The 24,665-nt window shown below is 35.7% G+C and overlaps 1 protein-coding gene across 3 annotated transcripts in view; it reads right to left on the bottom strand.

Annotated features, from left to right (window-relative positions):
- The window catches only part of ADK (adenosine kinase), a 269,224-nt gene that overhangs the window by 182,544 nt on the left and 62,015 nt on the right, over positions 1–24,665 (bottom strand). For all 3 annotated transcript variants that reach the window (XM_052678245.1, XM_052678247.1, XM_052678246.1), the window contains one exon: positions 11,889–11,967. In XM_052678245.1, the coding sequence (XP_052534205.1) occupies positions 11,889–11,967 (79 nt within the window). The remainder of the gene's footprint in view (positions 1–11,888; positions 11,968–24,665) is intronic.

Below are 24,665 nucleotides of genomic sequence, written 5' to 3'. Positions count from 1 at the left end.
ACACAGGGTAGATCATGATTAAATTCGATCCTCCCATTCCCCCGGTATTTTCTGTAACAATGAAAGAATAATTAAAAATTGCCCTGACAGGACTAACAAAATAATTCATCAATATTTTTCCAAGAAGGGATGAAAAGATTTATGAGAGAAACCAAGAACCCAAAACGCCACCTCACTCCATCATGTTGCAATTAAAAAAAATTATTTGATATGTGTTCTTGCTTGCTTGCCTTGGAACACCATTTCTGTAACTCAACATTTTTAATAAAGCATGCTATGCCATTCATCATTTAGTAAGCAAAGCTGCTTTGGAACTTAATAATTAATCTTTAAAATTGATTCTCAAACCTACCTTGCGTACAATATTTTCCTAAACAAAACCTGGACATCAAATCTGTGCTGCCTCATGATTTGCTGCATTGAGCTTTCTTATAATTTTTTTCTAAATATAAAAAAGTGAATGGTTGACACACGAGTCCCTGGAGCAGGTAGCTTTTCAAGATCAAGTTCCAGTTTTGTTCTGTTTTTCAATGTTTAAGCACCTTAGTTCTTAAGATCTCTGCACCTTTGTATGACATCTCTCAGAGTTAAAAATATATATTTTTTTTTAAATCACCCAAAATGTGCCATACTCAGAATCTCACTGTTTTTTATTTGCATATATATATATATTGTGGGTACAGTTCATATTTTAAAACAGAAACATGCTGTATTTTTAGCAGGGCAGCCTTGAGTCATCTCGCCTGAAATTCTAGCACAGTTAGATTGCCACTTACACACACAGAAAAAAAATCACACTTTGTCTACTTCACAGCAGCATCAGCAACGTGAAACTCAAATTTACATTACGTATGTAAATTTAAAAAGTGGCATTGCTACAGTTTTTTAAATCATACTGGTGCTTCTGAAAAATTATATTTGCTATATCTAAAGTCCTTATCCATCCACATCAGAAATGGAAAAATCTCCTTTTCACTACTGCCTACTTGCCCTTATTTTGTTACTTATCAGTCCTGCATCATGCTTATGCTCTAGAACCTAGAGCACGCTTGGTGGAAAAATAAGGCATGAGGTCTCTAAGAAGTCTACTGCAAAGTTCAATATTAAGCTCTCTCAATCAATAATCACTGAAAAATAGTTAAATTGTCCAGTCCAGAATGTACCAGACCAGTCTGTTTGAAAAAATATTTTGTTTACAGCCAAGGTATCACTACAGCATAATTATTCTTGCGGTGCTAACTTTTTGGTATTTTGAGTATTTCAATTCAATTAAGTTTTAGAATAGCAGTGCAGTTGAAAAAAATCATAATGAAGTTCCAGATCTCATTGATCATATGAATCACCATTTGATCTCATTTATAAAAAACAGAGACGAGTGGTTTTTATTAGCAGCAGTATTTAGCAATTTTTTGTAGCAATTTTAAAACTTAATTCAAATAACAATGTTAAAATACCTGCATTTCACATATGACAAATGCTAGTAAAATTTATTTGGAGAGCCACATTTTTCAACTGCTATAATTAGAACAATGCTGAATTTTGGACTACCTTGAATTTACCATGAGCAACACTCAAAAATTTAATACAGTAATCTGAGATAAATTCCTTCTTATAATACAACAGGGGCCCTTACACGGCTGAACAGCATGAGCGTAATCTGGACAGGTATAACTTCCCAGAAAGGAAGAACTGCTTTGCAGGCTCTCATTCAGGCAGAGCTGTGACTCATGAGCAGGGACCAGCTGCCATGGGAGCATTAAGCGCTGTTTAAACAGCAGCTACCAAGCCTATTCCCAGGAACTCTGCCCTCGCTGCAGGAAGAATTGAGTTGCTCATGACACATCTACTGAGATGCTGCAGCTGACAGCCTGGTAAATTAAAATAAACTAGCACCTATTCTCTCTTAATATTTCAGTCAGCGGGTAGCAGGAATTCTGCAGCTCTTATAGAACAAGCTGACCCACCTCTAGATCAGAGGTGAGAACTGCTGAAGCCACATAAAAGTTAGCTTTGTTTATCAATCAGACCCACTGTAGTCTTGACTTGGATATGCAATATTTTCAGAACTGGAACAATGAGTAAAAATATTAAGCATTCCTGTCAACACATTTCCTTCTTTACTTAATAATAATACACTGTAGACTACGTATCTAATGTAGAGTTGCACAGAACCTTCTGTCATGTACAATCTCCTTCCACACAAGATGAATGAAGACATCAGAAAACACCCAGCTCATCTCAGATGCAGACTGAGCTCTGTGAAGCTGTCTTCAAAAAAAAGAAAAAGAACAAAAAGAAAACAGGAGAAAGACTGTCTGCTGCACTGACTGGTAAGTTAGTCCTACATGTTCCTTTGAAAGCATGCTCAAAGCAAGCAACATTACTGTACCTCCTCACAAAATGAACAAATCAGCAGCTCTTTTCACTTTTAATGCTTAAAAAAACTGAATAAACTCCCATATTAAACTTCTATTCTCATAAACCATTATCTCCATCAAATATGTAAGAGATAAATATACTGATTTACTGCATAGCTACAATGGAAGGTAGCGAAGTTACATTCAGAACTCTGAAGTACAAAAATTATTAAAAGAACAGAATAATTTTAGGCAACAAGCCCAAGAAAATATCAAATAGATACGCAGGACAGTTACACTAATAAACTTCCTGAGTAAAGCACTAGGCATCTAGGAACAGTATGTTATAATACCTGCATAGAGTCCCTAAATAACAGTAAGATTTTCAGTGTCCTTTTCTGATAAAAAGCTACATTTTCAATAGAAAATATTCTAGAGATATGCAAAAAGCCCCTATAATTTGGCATTTCAAATTTCCAGGGCAATTAACTCCCCACTGTATCACATCACTTAATGTTAATTAATTGCTAAATATGTAGTTATGTAACTTACAGAGCAACTAAGGATAAAACAGCTCCCAAGCTTCCAAGACTTGAGTGGCATGCCAAATTAATATCTGTGATGCACAGGGATTTACCCTCTCTTCTGAGACTTCCAAAACAAGCAGTAGTTCTCCTTCCAGTGCCAAGTAATGGGAACAAATCAAGTACATGTCATTCAACCATTAGTAGAATCAGTCCAACATGGCATGTACAGCCTCACGCTGTGAAAGGTTCTGAGGAAGTCCTCTTGTTGCTCAGAGTACAAAAAGGTTGAGGGTTCCTCTTAAGTCAGGTCCCCTAAACATGATTCACTGTCACATCTTGCTTTTATTTCTTCAGAGTAAATCTCAGTCAGCTGGTGTTTGAAAACATGCTTGTTTTCAGGATAAGCATAAATTCGGGAATACAGTAATTTACCTTATTCTCAAATATAGAATGGTTAGAGGAGCTACTGGCTCAAAAAAAGAACGAAAACCAAACAATTAATTTTGAATCTACTCTCTCAGCAGAGCATTAGCTTAAGCACTGAGCCAAACTTCCTTCGTTGCTTTAGAAGAAAATGAAAAAAATGTACAGCTATGGCGCTAACGTAGCTACACAGACACAAAAGGAGAGTAAAACAGGCAGCTGAACTTCATTCCCAGGATCCAACTGCTACCATATGTATGGCGTCGTCTTATTCACATAGGTGACTGATGTTTGATGACTATGGAATACAGAAGCGGCTTTTAATTGTTTAGATAATACACAATTTTGGAGGAATGAACAGAGGCCACCAACAGTGCACACTCCAATGTTCACTCAACACAACGCATAAGGGAGAGCTTCAATCTCAAAATAGATTTCAGAGGTGATGTGATTTGTACAACACTGTTGTTTTTCCAAAGTGACTGAAAGTATCCTGTTTTTAAGATGTTCTTTCTATAATCCTATTGATGTTTCACATCAGGGAAAAGACCTAAAGAAACAAGGTAATGTGATTCAAACAGGTAAGTCCATGTGGCCAGCAATTCAATTCCATGTCAAAATGATGCTCATAAGCATTCTAAGATAAATGTTCTAACGTCTATCATCTGCCTAATAACAAAGTCTGTTGTAGACTGACAGTGGTATCCCAAACTGACTTGTCTTAAATAGCACAAATTTAGGGACCTTGAACTAAATAGCATTTAAGAAAGTAGGAAAAAAAAAAAAAAGAAAACAAAACGAAACACAAACAACAGGCTCTAAGAAACACGGCTTTCTGATTATTCTGCTATTTGCTGAAATTATATTTGTGGTCTGTAAACACAGAGTCATAGCTGTTATCTGTAAGCAACAAGTATTAAAAATACTTTAAAAAAAAAAAAAAAAAAAAAAAAAAAAAAGCCTTGCTATCATTAACCTTGAACAGCTGAATCTCCAGCATACTCTTGCATCATTTACTCCTAATATCTGATTCAGAACCACTGACACAATGTGTGGACTTCCATTCCAAGCACAAGAAATCTTGAGAAGTACCCAGTTTTATAATCCAGGGAAAACTTGCTTGTTACCTTACTGAGTTTGCCATAATGATAACATGGTTTTGTTGCTTTTAAAAAACTGCTTAATGTAGCTCTGAATAAGGCTTTGAGGTTGTCTGGTGTAGAGTAAAAGGTCTAGCAATTTTTCCTAATGTTTGCAAGGCAGTAGCTCTCATAAGTATTACAGAATTTCTGATTTGTGTGGCAGTCAATTGAAACATTACAACAGAAAGTCCCAAGCCTTCCAGCATTATAATTCTGAAGGGGACAGGTTGTTCTGTCAGAAGCACAGGCAGTGTTTGGTATCGACTAATTTGGAAGCGTAAAGACAGAGTGCCCTTGAGAGGGAAAAAAAAAAAACAATCAGGAAATTGATGTCACTGGCACAGGACACTGTCCAGCATGACTCTAACAATGGGACACTGCCATTGTAATAGCAGGAAGAGCCACTGTTAAACGTCCATAGAGACACTTTTTTCAACGGCTGTTTCTGACAGCACTTTGGTTTTGTTATTCTTTCACTAAGTCTCACCCACACCACAGCACTGGGGATAAATGCTTCAGAGGTTCATCCTATCGAGCACCAGCAGAAATTTTAACAAGATACATATCAGAAAAGTTTAGCTGTTTTTTTTCCCCATCGTGTTGAATAGGTTTGGGATGCTGGTGTGTGACAAAAGCCACACTGGGCCCACATGTCCACCATGGGACACAGCAGCACCATGCTTGAGCTGGCAGGGTAGAGAACACATGTCTCAGGGTTGTTTTCTGGCTGGGAAGATGAGATATACCCTAAGCTTATTAAACTACACCAAACAGAAAATGGTTCAGGTTTTTTTCTTACTTTTTTTCTTTTTGTGGAAAGTTGGACTGAGCTATTTAAAATATTGAAAACACATGTTTTCTGGGGCCACCAAGCCCATTAGAGTAGGGGGATGTAATGAAGTTGCTTAAGGAATACAGGGAGTGAGGCCAAAACAAATTCCCAGAGGAATTCCAGATTCTAACCCAAACAGTTCAGAAAGCACAGAGCACACCTCACTATTCCAGAAACTGTTTTTGGAGAAATGCATCTGTGACATGAGTGAATTTCAGCACACAATAAGCAGAACAGAGAACATTTCTAGCTGACAGCATGATGGGTTCCATAAAATAATGATGGGTCCTGCAAAGTTATATCAGCCTCAAAATTGGGAAAGAGCTCAGGGTGCCTCCCCTGATAACTTTTCTACTACTTCTCTGCCAGTTAAGCACATTCAATGCATATTGCGCCCTGTTATTGAGTAAAATCTTTCCTCCTGCTATGCACCTCAATCTAAAATTTTCATAAGCAAAGAGAGGATTAAATCCATCATATTTATAGAGAATAAGAAAGTTAGGAGAATCACCAAATAATGTAACGCTGAAGAACTGAAGTGCAATGAGCTTCACAGATTACATACAGTAAGGAATGTTTAGCCAATGCACACAAACTTCATTTAAAGCAGACAAGCAGTTGCAATGAAACTACTGGCTTTTTAGCAGGGTCTGTTGTTATAGGTCAAAAGAAAATGACTTCTAGCTAAAAGAGGGGAGATTAAGACTGGATAGAAATAGAAGATTTTTATTTTTTTTTTGGTAACAAGGGCAGTGAAGCACTGGAACAGGCTGCCCAGAAAGACAGTGACTGCCCTGTCTCAAGAGACAGTCAACATCAGGGTGGACAGGGCTCTGAGCAACCTGACCAAGCTGTAGTGTCTCTGTTCATTGCAGGGGAGTTGGGTTAGATGACCTTTAAAGATCACTTCCAACTCAAATGATTCTATGATTCTGTCATTCACTGATGATGAATATATTTCACAATACATGTATTATTCAAGACACATAAACATAAACTATCTTACATACATGATGTATATAGATAATTGTTTTGTAAAATAAACTTCTGTCTGTAAGTATTTTTCATACATAGATTTGTAATTTTACATTTTTTGATTAAATATAACACAATCCAATATACATATTTACTGTAAAAATACACAAAACAACTAGTAGAAATTTAAAAATCTACACCTTCAGCACATGTCAGGTTTCATAAATGAACTATGAAACAGTTCATTTTTTCTAAATTAAATGATCAAGCTTATCAGTTTATTAGAATCATAAAAAGCTCAGTCTACTTCAATTAACAGATCAAGTAAAAAGAATAATTAAAAGGGATGAAGTCAAAAGCTCTTGAGCAAGTGTCATACTTACCCAAACTACAGAAAACAGTGGGACTCGAATATTCAACATAATTCAGCATCACATTTTTTCTTATTTGCTGAGGTATGCATTATAAAAATATTATTGGGAAGTCCTAAGAGTATCTATATGAAAGCTTCCCAAAAATGTAATATCTTTCCCTTATCAGACAGGCCTACAAATTCAAATGTGTCAAGCTATGTTCTTCCAGGCTCACCTGGCTTCGAGAGTGATGAAATAACAACAGCTCTCCCTAATGACTAAGTTAGATCCAGTGTAACAGCAGAATTGTTAGAATGAACATGAGCTACTGAGAAACTGAGTATAAACTAAGAGCACCAATTCTGAGCATGAACAATGTGACATTCTTTATATGCACTCTCAGAAAAACAAGACTGAAAACGTGCTCTAACTGTTGCCAAAGCTGTGCCGTTTAAAATCCAAGTTATAAAATGCTATCAAGTTACACTTGAAATCCAGTACTTGAGTTAGAAAGATAAAAAGCTTCAAAGACTACATCATATTGCAGTTCTAACTTCAGCACACCAAAACTGGAATAAACAATGATAAAAATCATGCAAATACAGCGTGGTCAGCAATACATGTCCTGTCTACACAAGCAAGTTATCTGCTTTAAATGCTTTAAATTAAGGAGCCCTACGAAAAGATTCTGATTTTTTTCGTTCCAGATCAGTGTCTGCTGCTAGACAGGCACGCAGTCTCGATTAAAATTACAGAAAGAAGCTGATGAGTAGTAAAATACTGTATTCATGAATCTGAATTTAGTTTGTTGGCAGAACTCTAAAACAATCCATTATTTATGAACTGCATGCACTTACATGTATGCATATTTTATAGATTTAATATAATGGATCCAATCACTTGGAGGGATTGCAAGAGCTCAGATTAAAGCAAGATGTCACATATCATATTAGATATAAAGCAAAATTTAATGAGACAAGTAAAGGTCAGAGTAGCAGCATGTTGCAGTTTCAACTTGATATCCCCATTCCTTGCTGTTCTTAAGTGTGCAACATAATTTGAACTTTAAACAGAAAGCAAAACAAAGTATGGGTATAAGAGCATAATTCCAATGCAAAGATCACCAAAACAAACAGTGAAATTAAACATTAGTTTCTACTTCAGAAATTATTGCAATTTATTTTATCATCTGCAGTCTTAATTTTCCAAACTACTATCAAGCAATGTTCAGTGATCAATGCCCAATTATTTAATGTCTAATACTTGAAAGTTTGAAGTTACTGACACTCCCGAACAGAGGGTCAAGATTGGAAAAACTCCCATTGAACACGCTAAGCAGTAGGAGTGCCTCAGAGTGCATTACCTGCATTTCAATTGATGATCTGGATTCCAACTGTATTCTGTCCTGCACACAGAAAAACCCTCTACCATTATCCCTCTTTCCCTTTCCTCATTCAATACGTCGCTACTGGCACAATTTTCTACACAGTACTAAACTTTTGAAAGAAAAGATATTTATTTCAAAATAAATTTTCCTTAAGGCTTTACAAGTATCCAATCCATTCTGCTTTTCTTTTCCAGATGAAGTCATTTGAAATTAGTTAATTACAGATGAAAGTAAACTATAGAAAGCAATGGTAAGAAAGAAATAAGGGTGGGACAGTAAACAACACACAATCAGAGCAGTATTGAGGGGTTTCTTTTATACCTTTCTTCTCCTTCCTGATTACTTATTTCCTATTCTCTCAAACCATTGTCTTTTCCCTCACACACTTCTGTTTCCATTTTCCTCAGTTCTTTCTGTCAGTATTACCCTCATCACATGAATTAATATTTCCGAGACATAATTTGCTGTTAACTCAAACTCATTAAGGAATGACTGAACTGTAATTTCTTTTATCTTTTCATTTTTGTGCTTGTTCCTGCCATTTCTGGAACACATCAATCACTTCTTTTTCCTCTCCTCCTTTCTAATGTGAGTTAGGTCAAGCCAAAATAATTTTGACTTCCTCACTCTTTACAAGATCAACATATGTTCAAACAACACTGACATCCCAGAAGACTTGAATATAAATATCCTATCTCCTTGGCTTTATTAGTGCACCTTTTGGGTACTCCCTTCTATCATTTTCAGGGATATTTAAAAAAAAAAAAAAAGTTGCATAAAACCACTTAAACAATACAACACAATACACTCAAAAAGAACTAGAGTGATATTTCAGGATTTCTCATCCATTTATTTTCAATTCTCTCAATTTTTAATTTATCTTTGGATTTCTTTTCAACAGATTCATTCTTGATTGGCTCCTTTTCTTCCTTTAACAGAACTTTCCTTCTGATGTATGTTTCTCTCTGCTTCTGCATTACTTTCACAAAAATGCATTCTCCATAGCACTTCAGTCGAGTAGAACCATCTTCAAAATCATCCTTTTTGTTTTCTCTACCACATGCAGACACAGACCTTTTTTCTCTTTCACCCTGCTGAAACATCCTGTCCACACAATGCCCACCTGGGCAGGGAACATTCAACTTTTTGATTCTGACACTGTTCTCCAACAGCAGTTTGCTTCTGCAGCAAACTACGCTTTCAACTTCTGTTCTACTTCAAGACAGTACTTCACGTGTCCAATTCTTCCTTCAAGGCTGCACCTCAGATTTTTCTTTTCTGTCAACTTGCTAGAAAAACCTAAGTAATTCTACTCTTCACAGCCTGACTACAATACTGGTTAATTCTTTGGATGCTTCTTACATTTTAATTTCCACTATAATTGTCACTTCAAACCTCTAGTTCCCAAAATCATGTTCCATGACTTAAGTCTCATTTTCTTCCTAGTTTTCTTCATAACACAGAGCTTCTTCCTGCTATCTTCTTAATATTCTTATTCCTACCATTTTCTTACCATCTCAAACCTCCTGTACATGATAAATGCACTATCTCTAAGACTTTATGAAGCTGGCCTATCTATGTCATGAACAGTCTTTTCAGGAAAAGTCTTTGAGTCACTCTCATTATTCTCACTCTCTTTACAGACATGACAGAAAAATGTTGACTTACAAAAAAAAAAAAAAAAAAAAAAAGAGAATATATAACAGAGATGGCAATCACCATGCAGCACATAAGCATGATTATGGACTGTTTCATTTTTCCAATTTCAAGAGATTAATTATTCTAAGTTTGCCATTCTGCCTTTGGGTAATTTTGTTTCAACACAGCGCTGCTTTTCTGACCTTAAAGCAGGAGATGAAATAACTCAGTGACCCCATTTATTACTTGCTTCTTAAATTCTTGTTTTGTTTTTTAATTCCAATCCTTTTATTAACTATTTTCTACTTCTCCTACTGAAGTCCTTAATAATACAATATTGCCATTCTGAAGTGAACTTTTGAAAAATCAGTTGCCAGACCTTAGAGGCTATCTGTTCACTTACCACTATTCTGCCCAAATTATATTCCATCGCAGTCAATTTTCCAAGGATGCATTCCTTGAACTTGCCCTTATTCTCATCAACTTATAAACTCTCAAACAAAATTTTAAGTTTGTCTCTTACTTTTTTTTTTTTTTTAAAGCACACTTTACCACTGTATCCCAATAGGGTATAACAAGCTAAGAAGTTAATATGAGTCTTATTCTTAGTATATCTTCTTGCAGAGAACCTAAAATGAACTTTGAGTGCAGCTACCTCAGCACTCAACTTAAAATTCATTAACCCTCTACTTCTCAATCAGCAGTAGGGCTTATTGTATGAATCTTTGCTTTCTCCTGGTACTTTGAGTAAATACATATTTAAGTAATACGTATCTAAGATTATTCACACGCTTATCCTCTCTCCAATATTCCAATGAATATTGACGCAAAATTTCTGGTTTCAAGTTTTGGTTTACACTTAAATGTTTTTTCCCTGTCCTCACATTTCTTCTTCTGCCAAGGCTTATTGGATAACAGCTTCTTTTAAGATTTCCAGAATTCCTTTCTTTCTCTCTCTCACCCTTCTATCCATCATTTTAAAGCCTCTTAGTCATGTTTTGTTATTCATGCACAACTGTTTGAAGTTTCAATTTTATTTGAAACAAAAACTAGGAGATGACAACCCTTCTGGAGACAAATTTGATTCCAGATGGCAACTGCAGCTGAATGAGGTCCCAACTCAGAGCCAAAGTAGAGAGAAAAGTTCACTGACAAAAACTTATCAGCATAAAAATGGAGCACTGACATAGAAACCCTTCGTTTCACTGCTTGAATTGTCTTTTTCTTCCCTCTAATTCACCCTATAAAGGTTCTGTGCACTTCGTAGCGTAATTAGAGTAATTATTAAATAACATCTTGACAGCTATGCTAAAAGGCAGTAAGGTATCAAAGATAGTTTAGAAATAAATTAGCTGAGGTCAAATAAGTCATTTCAAGGAGACATGCAAGAACAGGTCCAAGTTTTGTAATTCTGATTCTACCATGTGCATTTGCTTCTTATGCTCCGCAATCCATACGCAGAAACAGAAACTGAATTTCATGACTCTGAACTAGTTGCTGCACATAACCTAATTCTTAAACTTGTTTCTTAACTTCAGAACTATATTCTTAATAGTATTGTAACAAAAGGCATGTTTCAGTTACAAAAAAGCAAACTATCTCAAAATCAGTTCATCAGTATTGTTCATAATATTCAGACAGAAAATATCTTTGTATAAAAAAGCCTCGCATTTTTGTCTTTGATGGACAAGCTTCCAAGTTCCCAGAGAATAAATGTGGCTAGGATCACAGAATGATGCAGGCTAAAAGAAACCTTATCAGGTCATTTAGTCCAACCCATCACTTAAAGCAGGGCCATCCCCAAACTTAGATCTGGTTCACTCGTTATGGTCACTTACTGAAACCTCCAAGCACTGAGATTCAAAAACTTCCCTGGACAACACGTTTAACCATTTTCTTTGTGCTTCATTTTCTAACCATTGGAGGATTCCTCACTACAGTTTGGGACCTTGTCCTTGGCACCTGCTATTATGTTATTTCATCTTGAGAAGAATCTGGCTCAATATTTCTTACAACTCTTCCATCTCCTTTTTTAGGCACATTATAGCTATAAGCATAGCAGCAAATGTTTGAAACAAAGAGTAAAACTTCTGAACAGGTAATTTCAAAAACATACCAGAAAACATACTCTGGGAAACAGAATCAATGGAGACATTACGTGGCTCTCATTACAGACACAGTACACAATACAGAGCACTAAGTTAATTCAAACTCAATACTCCAAATAATCAGTTATTTTTAAGAACAAACAAACCTGGGCCACTTTGACAGAGTTTTGAGTAGAGCCACCAGCATGATATTCTACTTTGAACTTTTTCACAAGTTCTTCAAATCTGTTAATAAAAAAAAAAGGAAAAATATTAGGAGATGACATCTGAAAATGATAAGTTCAGATACATTATCTGTTACAGACTTCAAACTGAAGGCATCTATGTAGGCTTTGTCTAAAATACAGAGAAGCATGTGACACTGAATTGAGTCCTTCACTTAGAATTCTAACTAGAGTAAATAACTGAAACACGTTACTTGAAACACAAACATGATTGCAATGAACTTTCAGATTGACAAAATACATGTTTGGGTACACTAATGTTTTATAAACTAAAACATTCAGATATTCATCCTATCTCATCAACCTAGAAGGCTGGTTAAGAAAAAACAACTGCGGTACGATCCATGTTTTCACATGAAATATTGCATTTTGACAGGTGAAGGACTTTTGTGAACTGATCTATTACTATGCTTAAAAAAAAAAAAATCTCACGACAGCCTTTCAAATCTTCAAGCCATGCTGCTGTGAAAGCACAGTATTCTCTTATATCATCTTGTAGTACATTTTTAGTTTTGAACATTATAACAAAATGTATCAACTTTCTAGGAAAATATCTACCCTTGTACTTCTGAGCAACTTCAGGATTAAGACCACCCAGACAAAATTACATCAGAGACTCCTCCTTGCCAAGGGATACATTTGCATCACATCACCATCCACAGAACTAATCTTTTCACTAGTCACAGGCTGCAGAAAAGCAAAGTAAAGCAAAATAAGAAAGGAAACTGTAAGGGGAGAGTTGTGGAGACTGCAGGGAGAGAGGCTCAGTACAAATATCTCATCCTTCAAATTTTAAGCACACTTGAAAATGAGTAGATTAAATAGCAAGATTAACAACCTCAGAAGACATTAGACTTGGGAGGAAGTACTCCAGGCAAGCTAAAAGCTTTAATGTAAAAATTTGCATATTTGAAGTTCAAAGTGACCTTGAGGACAGCCTTAATTAATAGCATGTTTGTCCTTAAGGTCTACTAACATTAGATGTTTACCTTTAAAAATGAAGCTTGTCCCCTCAGAAGAGCTACTCTGTCCCAGCATATTTGACTGTATTTAATTCTACCTTCTGTTTAAAAAGTGACATTTTGTCTCAGACACAACCAAAACGAACACTATCTGTCAACCCTAGTTCTCCTCCCCACAGCCCACATCTCCTTATAGCATCTGAACAATGGCTTTTGGGACAGATTTGTTACATAATGACTTGTTTATTTAGAAGGCTTTGGTTTTCAACCTCATGTTACTCATAAGATCATTATTATTTCTACAGTAATTTCCATTTAGAATATTTGACTAATTTGACTACACACCCTAACAAACTACCAATGGGCAGGCAATTAGAAAGAACCAAGATCTAAATTACTATATATGCTTTTCACAGTTATCCACACTATTAATTATCCATCAGTTCTACGTCAAGGAATTGAAACCTCAAATGACAGCAAGCAGTTGTGGAAAAAATAACAAAAACCAGCAAATCTCATAACAATTGCTTCTCAAGCAGACAGACATATAAACCATTACGAACCAAGTTAGTACCCTGGCAGTATTTTTCTTCAATTTAATTGACCTTTTCAACCAATCTGAGTGTTTGCTGCTATATCACACAGCTATTTTTGCTTTCATTTAATGTATCAACAAACATGCCAATTAGTATTTTAATTCCTTTACCTAAGGGCATCTAATGTTTCAGTGACTGTATTACTTAGCGGCATGTTAAACCTTACATATAATATTGCAATGGATGACATACAATAGAAGCTCTAAGTTTAAATGACAATGTGTTTAAATAATTCATTTTGTAATTTGAAAGAGTATCTATAGAATAAAATAGGTGGTATTTGATTTTGGAAAGAAATAGCCTTAAAATACCACGTTAGTGTCAAGATTTCAATGTTATATAAAGAAACAACCTCAATAAATTATTTTGCGATTATTTAACAGAACATGACAAGCAAACAAGGACCACTTTCTTTCACTATTTCAGACTCAACATCAAAAGGCATAACTCCCTTTGCTTTGAATTAATGTAGTAACTCTATGCCTTTCAGAGGCCATGATACAAAATAGAACAAAACTTAATAAAAATGCAAGGAAGGTATTGTTATACTACTTTCCATTGCCCATAAAAAGGAAAACATAAATTGTGTTGTTTTAATCCACAAGAAGTTGATAAACTTTTATCAAATATGACCCCAAAATTAAGACTGCCAGTAGCCTTTTATCTTAAGGAAATGAAAATCCACAAATTTTTCAAGATGTCAGTAAATGGCACAGAAAGCATGTGAAAATTGACTTTTTCATTGTCTGTTGTATGTCTGATCCAAGAAGAGAAGACTTTGGCATTTCAACATGCCTCAGAAACGTTATTTGTTTTTATAAAGTTCTCGACGAAGGAAGTTCAATTGTAGAAGCTTCTCCAAGGCCCATGAATACTAAATAGAGCTTGTGTGCATGCTTCAGGAGTAAGGCATTATCATACTTAAGATAATCCAAGAAAATTATTACCTCATGAGCAAAACTGAATAATATTTTTGTTCCTTGTCCTACAATTGTTGGCCTTTGAGTATTTCTTAAGGCTCTGCTGTATCTGTGACCTTTCTCTTGACCTAGCAATATACCATTACCTTATATAACAGAATAATAAATCCCACCATCAGCACCATAGAGACAGGGCCCTATTTTTTTGTTCCATTAATGCACTGACCACATTGCAGCTTATTTTAACAAAAACAAGCTTGCATTTGCAACAGTATGTGTTTTCAGCTGCGATACTCTTGATCAACTCTATCACTGCCAAGGAGGATATGTTAATGCTTCACTCAATTATACCAGACGCAGCAGCACTTCTGTCAGTTGCTTTTTTTTTTTTTTTTCCCTCCTCTCTGTTTAAAGAACAATTGGCTCCTAATTCTATTTGATACTGAAAGGGAAGACTTTTCAGTAATCTCGCTTTTGAGAGAGCTCATGTCTATGAAAAAAAAAAGTGTAAGAAGGTAACAGAAGAAGCAATTTTATTCAAGAAAAAAAAAGTTACCTCTATGCTAAAGGAGGTGGAAGCATGTTTCTAGAAGGCACAGACTCCTGCAACAGATGCCATACCACAACCTCTGTCAAAGCAATGAGCTCTAAGGATGTCCTCCAGCGAGTCCTCCCAGTTTCTCACCTCAATCACTGCTGACACATTCACTGCCATGTTGGTCATTCACCCAATGTGAACATCACTACCTTTTTGGTTCTTCTTACTAAACTCATTATCCTCTCATAGAGCATCTTAAAATGCCCCGTTCCATTTCCTATAAAGAAAAACTCACCTCAGTACCTGTAGTACCTTAAACTCATCTCTACTTTCAGATAACGAAGACCTGGGTAGTGGCTATCTCTCGACAACTCAGCTATCTGCTGCTCTCCCCCTTCCCAACCCTTTCAAGTCGGAGCTGCTTCTCTTCATTTCCACGGCCCTGTAGAGCATCACAGCATCAAACACACCATCCTTCATTCAGGATGTTCAGATTTACAGCAGCCTTGGGGCACAAAGCAGTCAATAAAAACACCTTTTCTCTGGCTATCCCATGATACCACCCAATGTCCAGTTACTAGCATTTTCTATGAATATTAGTAAATCTATTCTAAATCTTTCCTTAGACCATCTTTCACCAAAACGTCTACAGAAGTCATCAGGAAGGTTGTGTAATTTCCTGAGGCCACTCTCCAGCCTAACAGCAGCAATCCTCTCCCAGATCAATACTCATATCTCTTCTAGCTTGCTTCACATGGAGTCCAAGATTTTTTGGAGCTGGGCCTCTAAGCTTGTTCTGTGTCACATGGCAAGAAATAGCCATGTTGGGCACATCATTACTGAATTGGTAATAAAAATAAGCATATGAAACATTCCCTACAACTGAATGCAGACTACATAAGGAAATGGATTAACGACAAGGTAAATTAAAGCAATGAAAGTAATGCCATTAAGTTTCTGGACACCAATTATATTGGACTACAAAGGAATGCTTTCTGAAAACTAAAGTGGTAATAGAATTACTGAATTTAACTGTCAGAGCTTTGGGAGAAAACTGCTTCTGATATATATGTCCGCAGCAAGTTATCTGCAAGAAGTAGGGAAACGTAACCTCATGTTTTTCACTAGGGTATGCTGCCCTGGATATCTTTTGATACATCTGCTTATTACCTAAAAAGTGCTCAGTGGCATTCATCAACAGGAAGACACATTTTGTGAAGAAAAAAAAAAAGAAAAAGGAAAAGGAAAAAAAAAAATTCAGCTGCCAAAGCCAGCTAGAAAAGAAGAAAAAATAAAAACAATTCTTGCTCATGTTGCTTCTGTATGCCAGATAACCTGATCATAAGAAACAAAATTGCTTATTTTGAATAATGATAGTCCAATACCTCCAGTACGTTGTACATTTTTGCTTGGTATTATAAAAATATTGAAAAATGATAAGATGAAAATCTCCTAAGTAATCAAGTAAAGGCTGCAAGTTGCATGTAAGTGAAGGTAAGTTGGAGCCACGGAGGCAAGCTTTGTTAATACCCCTAGAGAGGAAGGTAGACTAGCATTTGTTATGCTTTCAAGCTATTGGGTGGATTTTAATTAGATTTTAATTAAAAACCATAATTAATGGTGAATTCTGACACATTTCCCAGATATTTATTTTTAGCTGCAAGAAGGTCATATTAAAATATGGCTGCAACTGAAGTGTTCAGCTGTGAGGAGAACCAGACTAATACACCAACAATTAGATGTTTGATCCTTTTAATTGCTTTTTTTTTTTAATCTACTTATATCTTCACATTAAGTAATCTGTGACAGAATGTCTATGAAATCACTTCATAAATTAAAGATGAATTATGTGAGTGAATATCATGTTATACAACCTGCTTTTAGAATATTAAAAATAAATAAATAAATTAAAAAAAAAATCAGTAAAACTCCATCAGAAGTTCCAAATATCATTGCCATTTTTTAAGAAAGCCTTTAAGTAATAAATCAACTGAAACCTAAACAATGCCAAACCTGCAACCCGACTGCCTTGAAGGGCTTGGCTGAGGCAGTTTGCATACATCTGGACAAGCTTGTCGTCTGTCACCTTCCACACTGCCTTGCAGCCGGGGCCAAGGCCTGCATTAGCCCACCGCAGGCAGCCCCACCGCCAGGCCGATGGGGCAGAGCTGGGGGGAAAGCAGCCTGCCCAGCTAAGCCTGCGTCCTGAAGCCCTCACCACTAGATCCTAAGTGGAACTTCATTGTGATTTAAGGAAGAAGTATTCATTTTTAAAACAGAACTTTGGGGCAAATGCTGTGGGTAAAAAGAAAAGCAATTCGTACTTGAAAGATCTTACCTAACTTCTCTAAGTTGTACAACACAATGTTCAAAGTTTGAATCCTATAAAAACAATTTTATATATGACTTACTTCATCCCTAGTCTTTTACATAAAGCCAGTTAAGATTGAGATGCAGATATAATTGGTTGTTCTGGCTTAAAATTGGTCCTGAAAGAGCCAAAGCATTGCCTTTGAGAAATGAGGTACAATCACAGAGGTACATGAGAAAACTTTGTAACAGCTGCTTGGCAATGACTGACTTTACCCAGAGCTAGTTCTTCTACTTATTAGCTTGGCACAGAATTAAAGAGTTCAGGATTGGGTAGGGGAATAGAGGGGAAGAATAAAACATGCTAAAAAGGAAGTATTGGAGACAGGTTAGCAGCGTGGACATATAACACAACAGAAAGCTAAACGTGTTAGGACTGCTACAATCAAATGTAGCAGATTGTCATAATTTTTTCTTATATTTACAAAAGTTCAGAAAACAGTGACTCTTCATAGAAGTATTTACTGTTGCAAACTAGAATTTCACATGAAGCATTTTCCTAATCACCTCATCCAAACAAACAGTAAATGAAAAAAGCCAGTAATTCCAACCAGGTTAGGATTATGAGTACCAAATGTTAATATATGAAAGAAGAAAAAAATGCATAGGCAAATTGCAGGATTCATAGCTTTGAAATATTTTACCACAAATGTTAGCGAGGTTGAAAAAAAATGCACTTAAATGTCAGTTTGATAAAAGCCAAAAGAACATTTTCCACATGTGTTTGCATTTAGGCATATTGAAACAAGATGGAAAAAGTAACAGTCATTCAAACATAAGGTTAAAACATCAGCTCTTAAGGATCGTGATTTAAGGACATTTCTCAAAGTATTTTTTTTTTTTTTTTTTTTCTGTTTCTCAGCAAAGACTCAGGCAAATTTATGCAAGTGTTCATGAAAAGCTTCTCTTATTCCAGATTATCTGGATGTCTTCCCCCTCTACAATATCTGAAAAAATGTAGATGACTGCAGTCACAGCCATCAGCCAACACAAGGCAAACTGATATTTTGAAGCACTGTAGAAAAATAGAAAGAATAACCGTAACTCTACATTATTAAAAGATTGAATTTCTAACCATTGTTGAATACATGTACACAAATACATGCCACAAATACATTTACATAGAACACATTCACAAACCTTAAAACACACCTATTATGTACAATTACTATAAGAGAAGGTCAAGGAGTACTGACAAAACTTGCTCCCTATCAAACCTCTAATCAAAGCACTTAAAGATTCAACCTGAAGACAGCTAATCAGAAATGCTATAAGAGAATTCCCATCAATTCAATAATGGAGTAGAAGTTAATACTTTGCCTCCCTACTGTCTTCTTGAAATATCTCTTATGTGATTGCTTAAGATCAAAAAAATCTTGCCAATTCACCCATGGATTCACACTGCAGTACTGTGACAATGACCAGAAATAGCTCACTGCCCTTAGATCTAAGTAGTGAAGATTAGAAGACATCGCAGGCTAGGGAAGGCATCTACCTCCCTCATCCTTGGAGGCGCTAAGTTACGTTCTGGAGCATGAAGGAACAAGTTCATTTCTTTTGTTATTTCTTGGTTCTATTAAAGAAGTAGTTATGCTTGGCCCAGATGTTCTCTATATGTTTTTGCTTCCTAGAAGTTGTAAGAGAACACATGCTTTCTGAGACCTACTCGTAAATGCCTTGTGCCCAAATTTTCCTACAAACCGATGGAAGGGCAAGTCATTTATCAAATTAAAAAGTACTATACTTCTTAATTCTTTTAATATCAATAACTTCACACATCCCATAATAAATATTCCAGAAGATGAGTAAAAATGTTTTTTAAAGTAAGACTACATTTACGAAATTAAAAGCAAATTAAAGAACATAATCTTAATTATGCAATCATCACAAGAGATTGCAGTAGATGCTTTCCATTTGGCTCTGTAGAGACCAGGTGTTAACTGTCAATAAATCTTTCGTGAATGCTAATTGAAACTGCTGCTTCACAAGCATCAACTTACTCCAGCTCACTTCAAAGCGAAAATTTGTTTAACTTAAAAGAATATTTGCCATGAATATTTTAATATTAAAAGCATTCAGTCATCAAACAAGAGATCTTAAACCTTATCTTTGCTACAATTTAGATTATCTAAAGCTGTAGTGCAAATCATACTAAGCTGCCTATAGAGAGCTGACAAAAAAGAAACGTGTTCACACATACACACCTAGCAGAAAAATATTTTACTGCAGCATTGCAGCAACTTTGTAATTTGTACTTTTATCTATAAATACATAAAAATGGGAAGAAAGTTAACCAAGTTGCAGGGTGTGATTCTGAGTCAATAAAATATCAAAGATTCACAGACAGCATTTTTCAGAAAGTAATTGCTTCCATACATCCATCAGATTAAGTACTTATCTGAGTAATATTGTCTTCCTACTAACGCAAAGTTCAAAACAATAGTGAAAGTTGCTAACCACAATCTAGATCAATTTTATGCTTACAACATAAATGGTTCATGTCAATTAAGCTACAGTGTTAAAATATCTTTTTTCTTCACTCCACGTGCTATTTTAAATTACTTTCAATTAGTTACTCAATCAGTACATTTAAACCACCAGAACATTAAAAATGCATCAGAATATTTCAGTAGTCCAAGAGAAAAGTATAGGTTCACTATAAGCTATTAGCATGCAGCGAAGTACAGTAATTATCCTCAGGAACAAGTGAGCAGATGAGTGCAGAAAACTCTACTTCCAACACAGCCAATAGTAAATTCCAAATAAGACTTCTATTTCAATTCTCTTTGACCTTCCTGTTTCTCAGTGCAGCTCTGTCTACAATGCTACTTAAGACAGTCACCAACTGACAGTGAGAAATAACATGAATTTCCCTAATGCAAAACCACAGGCAATGCTTATTATCGCAAGTACATACACTCCCAAACACATTTCTTTTTTGTAAGCTTATGATAAGCAAATAATCACATGTCCAAACCTTTATTTTCATTAGAAGGCGCTAGAGAAGGAATCAACTGTTTATTGACAACATCTTACGCACTCAGCACCAGGGGAGATTTAGAAAGGAACTAAACTGTTGGAGTAACAGTAAGGAGTGAAGCGGGAATACGTTTGCTTTCACTTTCAGAGAATACAAAAACCTCCTGGCTCTCCTATAAGCAAAAAGAACTTACGCTGGTGGGATGACATCTGACAACTGGACAGACTGCTACCCAGGAACACATATAAATTGCCTGCTGTGGAGGCAATTAAAGGAGCATCAGCATGTACACTCAAAGCAGCTATAAGCAAACAAGACCAAGGTCTGGAGGCAGTCTAGCCACAGCAGCCTAGAGTTTAGAAGGGGTAACTCTTTGTACTATAACACAGGGTGCAATTTCACCCTGCTAAGTTCCACGCTGCTGCAGCTGAACTCTGATACTTCTGCCAGCTTACATAAAGGTATCTCAAGTGTTCCCACCACAACATTGTTGCCTACCATGTGTACACATTTCTGAAATGCAAAATATTTATCTTGACTAACCCACTCTACAGCTTGTGGGTTATTTAGTATCAACTTCAATAATATCAGAATAACTAGACTTAATTGGTTAAACATTTTGTACAGTGATCACAGCAACATGATAAAGATGAGTTAAAACCAGTGTGGACTGAAGGCTCAAGAGGTACTAATAAGTAACAACATTTCTCTGAAAAAGATTAAAAGGTTATCTTATCTCAATAATTGATACAGTCAGTAATTGAAAACAGAAAATTCAAACAGCGAAGTTATCAACGGAGGGAAGAAATTATTCTAATTATCAACAACAAAACAGAAAGTTCTCCTCATACGCTAAAAGAGATGTGTAAATGAAAGAAGGTAAACACGCTGACTGTAAGTAGCAGTTGAGGTGCCAAAAGTGATAAGACAACATGACACTGAAGCTGTTCTTAATGTTATCTCCTTTATGCCATTTGGTTTTGTTGGTTTATATCTTTACGTAGCCTTCATTCAAATGAATCACCTGCACTATCGAATTCTGCCATTTCAAGAGGGGAGAAAAAAAATGAATCAACTGAACTAATAACTTTGATCAGATGCCCTTAACTACATTAAGCTTTCTAGCAGAGTGGTGGTATTTTCACCTATAAAACTAAACCTGTGTTGAATCAATACAAGATCTTCATATTTGGAGAGAAGAGGTCATCATCAAGGGAGAGACTATCAGATATGGGTTTTTTCCTTTGCACATTACATATTCATCAGCAGAAAGCAAAACAAAAAGAGAGGATAATCCTTAGAAATACATTGAATACATTAGAACTACATTGAATATTGATCATTTTACGGTTCTCTCAAGTACACAAACCCTACATAAGGTTTTATATAGCTAGAATCAAATTGATAATACATTCAGATTTCAGGAAATAGCGTTTTGAATTAAAAAGCAACCCAGTAATTCCTCTCCCTCTGTAAAAGGTGACCATCTTCAATTAACCTTTTTTCTCAAAAATGGTTTACTCTTACACCACTACTAGGCTCTTTATCAGTATTCCAGTATTTGTGATTTTTATATACTTCAAAATAAAACAATAATCATAATAACTGCATGCTTATTCTTACAGGGAGGTGATAAATATCCATTTCAACATATTTTCCAGTTGAAGCCTTAGTTACTTGACAGAATATCTCCTGCAGAGATTAGCCTATTATTATTTGCTACAGACCCGCTCAGAAAGCAAGAAGCCCATTTTCTCCAGATGACTCATTAACAAGCACGACAGAATGAAGTGTTCCAGCCTGAAATGCCAACCGCTAAAAATAACTCATCCTACAGCCTACGACAATTCAGCCCAGCTCTTCACTCCATAGGCACAATCTCAGAGGGTCACCTTTTGGAGAAGAATTAGCATATGCAATGAACAGGGGAAAAAATGCTAAAAATCGCAAGTTACAAAAAAGCTGCAGGGGAATAGTGCTACATAAAACATTTCAAAAGCAATGTTCCAAGCAGCACTAAAAGACTAACTCCATGGCAGAACAGTAATTCAAGGCCTGAAAGAAACAACCCAAACATTTGACCCAAACACAACACAAAGTCTCCCTCTGATTAACCACTAATTTTAACCTCCCCCGTCTGTGTGTGCTCTGCCACTTTGAACAGCACAAGGCATATTTAGTGATACCCTGCATTAATCTCCACACTGTTATTAAGAAACTTGTGTTCAGCTGTTAAGTTTCACAGAACCGCACCAGCTCTCGTGGAACGGCATTCCTAAAAAGGAGCAGTTCAAAATTATTGTGCATTAAAGGCTACATCTTCCCTCCCAAGAGAGATGGAGTAAAAGGAGAAGTTTTTCTTACCTTCAACCCTGCAAAAACGTATTACTTCATGTTTATGAAGTATCAAAATGTAAGATGGAAAAGCAGGAATCCAGATGAAACAAAGCACTGAGTTTTCATATCTATGTCTGGAAAGTTACTGAACAAAGCACCAGTGCATAAGCACCTGGCACTTAATGATCACTCAGCAGCCGTTAATCTGATGTCAATATTTTCTTCACAAATCAGTAGGCATTTCCTACTTCAGTAAGACCACTGACCTAGCATACAACACAGGTAATGTAAACTCATCTTGACTTGAAAAGTATTTCTGGCATTTTCTTATGTGCCATTCCCATAAGTAAATAAGGGAATTATGAAATCCATGCTTTTAAGCTGTGGCACTACTAACCAAAATTATAATTTCATACATAATCAAATTAAATCTTAATCTCTCAGAAGATTACGAGGACCCAGCTGTTCAAGAAATTTGACAACTATAACAAAGCACCAAAGCCATCAAAACCATCTCTTCTGAATGAGGTCTGCCACTGTAGATCAGTCACTTAGGTCAAGGAAAACACATTTCTCTTATAGAAAATCAAGAGCAGTTAGCGATTAGTAAAACATTCTCAGAGATTAGCTGAGTGAGCACTGTATCAATTCAGATGAAGATCATTTGGTCATCCCTTAGAATTGAGTCTCGTAGGCTATCAATTCTTAGCCTGTAACAAGCATACCAAATCATCATTTCTCTGCTTCAAGACAGAGGGAAAAGCTGCTGATTGATTACAAAGATCGCAAATACCTGCAGTAACAAGGAAGATGTAGAAGTCATGGCCAATTTAATTGCATAAAACTGAATTTTTCTCTCTTGCTTTTACTCATTAGATTGTAAAAACAGCAGCAGTATAAAAAGACCACGCCAAAAATCCTTCCATCACAGAAGTCAAAAAAGTGGATTGCAAACAAGACTGTTCATCCTGACATTCCAGATAGGAATGACCAACCAGTTCTAGTGAGAAGATTAAAGCTTCAACTTTATACTTCAAAAACGAGCAGTTCTTTTCTCTTCCTTCTGCTGACATCATACACCAAATAGGAGAAATAGATTCAATCAAAGAACAAACTGGACAGAAGTAATTTGCAAAACAAAAAAAACAAAAACAAACAAAAACAAAAAAAAAAAACACAAAACCACTGCAGATGGGTGTTCTCTTGTTTTATTTTTTTTTCTTTTTGCATGCCATGTAATTCTTTGAGCAAGATTACAAAATTTCTACTAAGATACATTAAGACCAAGAATTCAATGCAATTTCATATTTTCTAATTCAATCCCTAAAAATCTATGTTCTAAACCAGCATATTATAAGTCACCATGAAATGACAAATCTAATACTGGAGGTAAATAGTTTGATATCACAATGAATTCTTTAATTTATTTGCTTTAACAGAGCCTCTTCCTAGTGGGTAAGAACAAAGCAGCTTTGAATTACAAACCATGTCCTGCAGTCAGTAAAACTCATGAGGTATTAATTTACAGTTTCATATGTGATCAGTTAAACGGTATGTGAAATCTTAAACATCTTTAAAAAAAAATACCAAAACACCACAAATAGCTCAATAAGATATTTTTTTCAACAGTGCTTTAACAAAAACCATACAAGATTAACTTCTATTGTCAAAACAGAGCCAAATGCACGTTGTGTTTAAAGTGTGCACTCCAGAACCCAAACAGCACTGAGATGTTATCCTTCAATATTATCTAGAGGAACTGATTCAGAGGTAACAAATATGGTCTCCAAAACAACTTCACTCTGATTTTTAACTCATACAAGAATAATAACTAAAAAAACATGAAGTACATTCAAGATAATCATTAGAAAAATATGTGCATGTCCATGTATGCATAAAAAGTATATGCAGCAAATATATAGGTTTTCTGCTACAGCATATAAATCTGTATCTCTAACTCTATTTAATAACAGATGTCAGTTAAAATCCAGTGGAA

Source organism: Tympanuchus pallidicinctus, unplaced genomic scaffold, assembly GCF_026119805.1.
Source record: "Tympanuchus pallidicinctus isolate F22 unplaced genomic scaffold, pur_lepc_1.0 scaffold16, whole genome shotgun sequence".
Lineage (NCBI taxonomy): Eukaryota > Metazoa > Chordata > Aves > Galliformes > Phasianidae > Tympanuchus > Tympanuchus pallidicinctus.
Note: the sequence above shows the minus strand (reverse complement) of the source record. Positions and strands in the feature narration are given on the sequence as shown.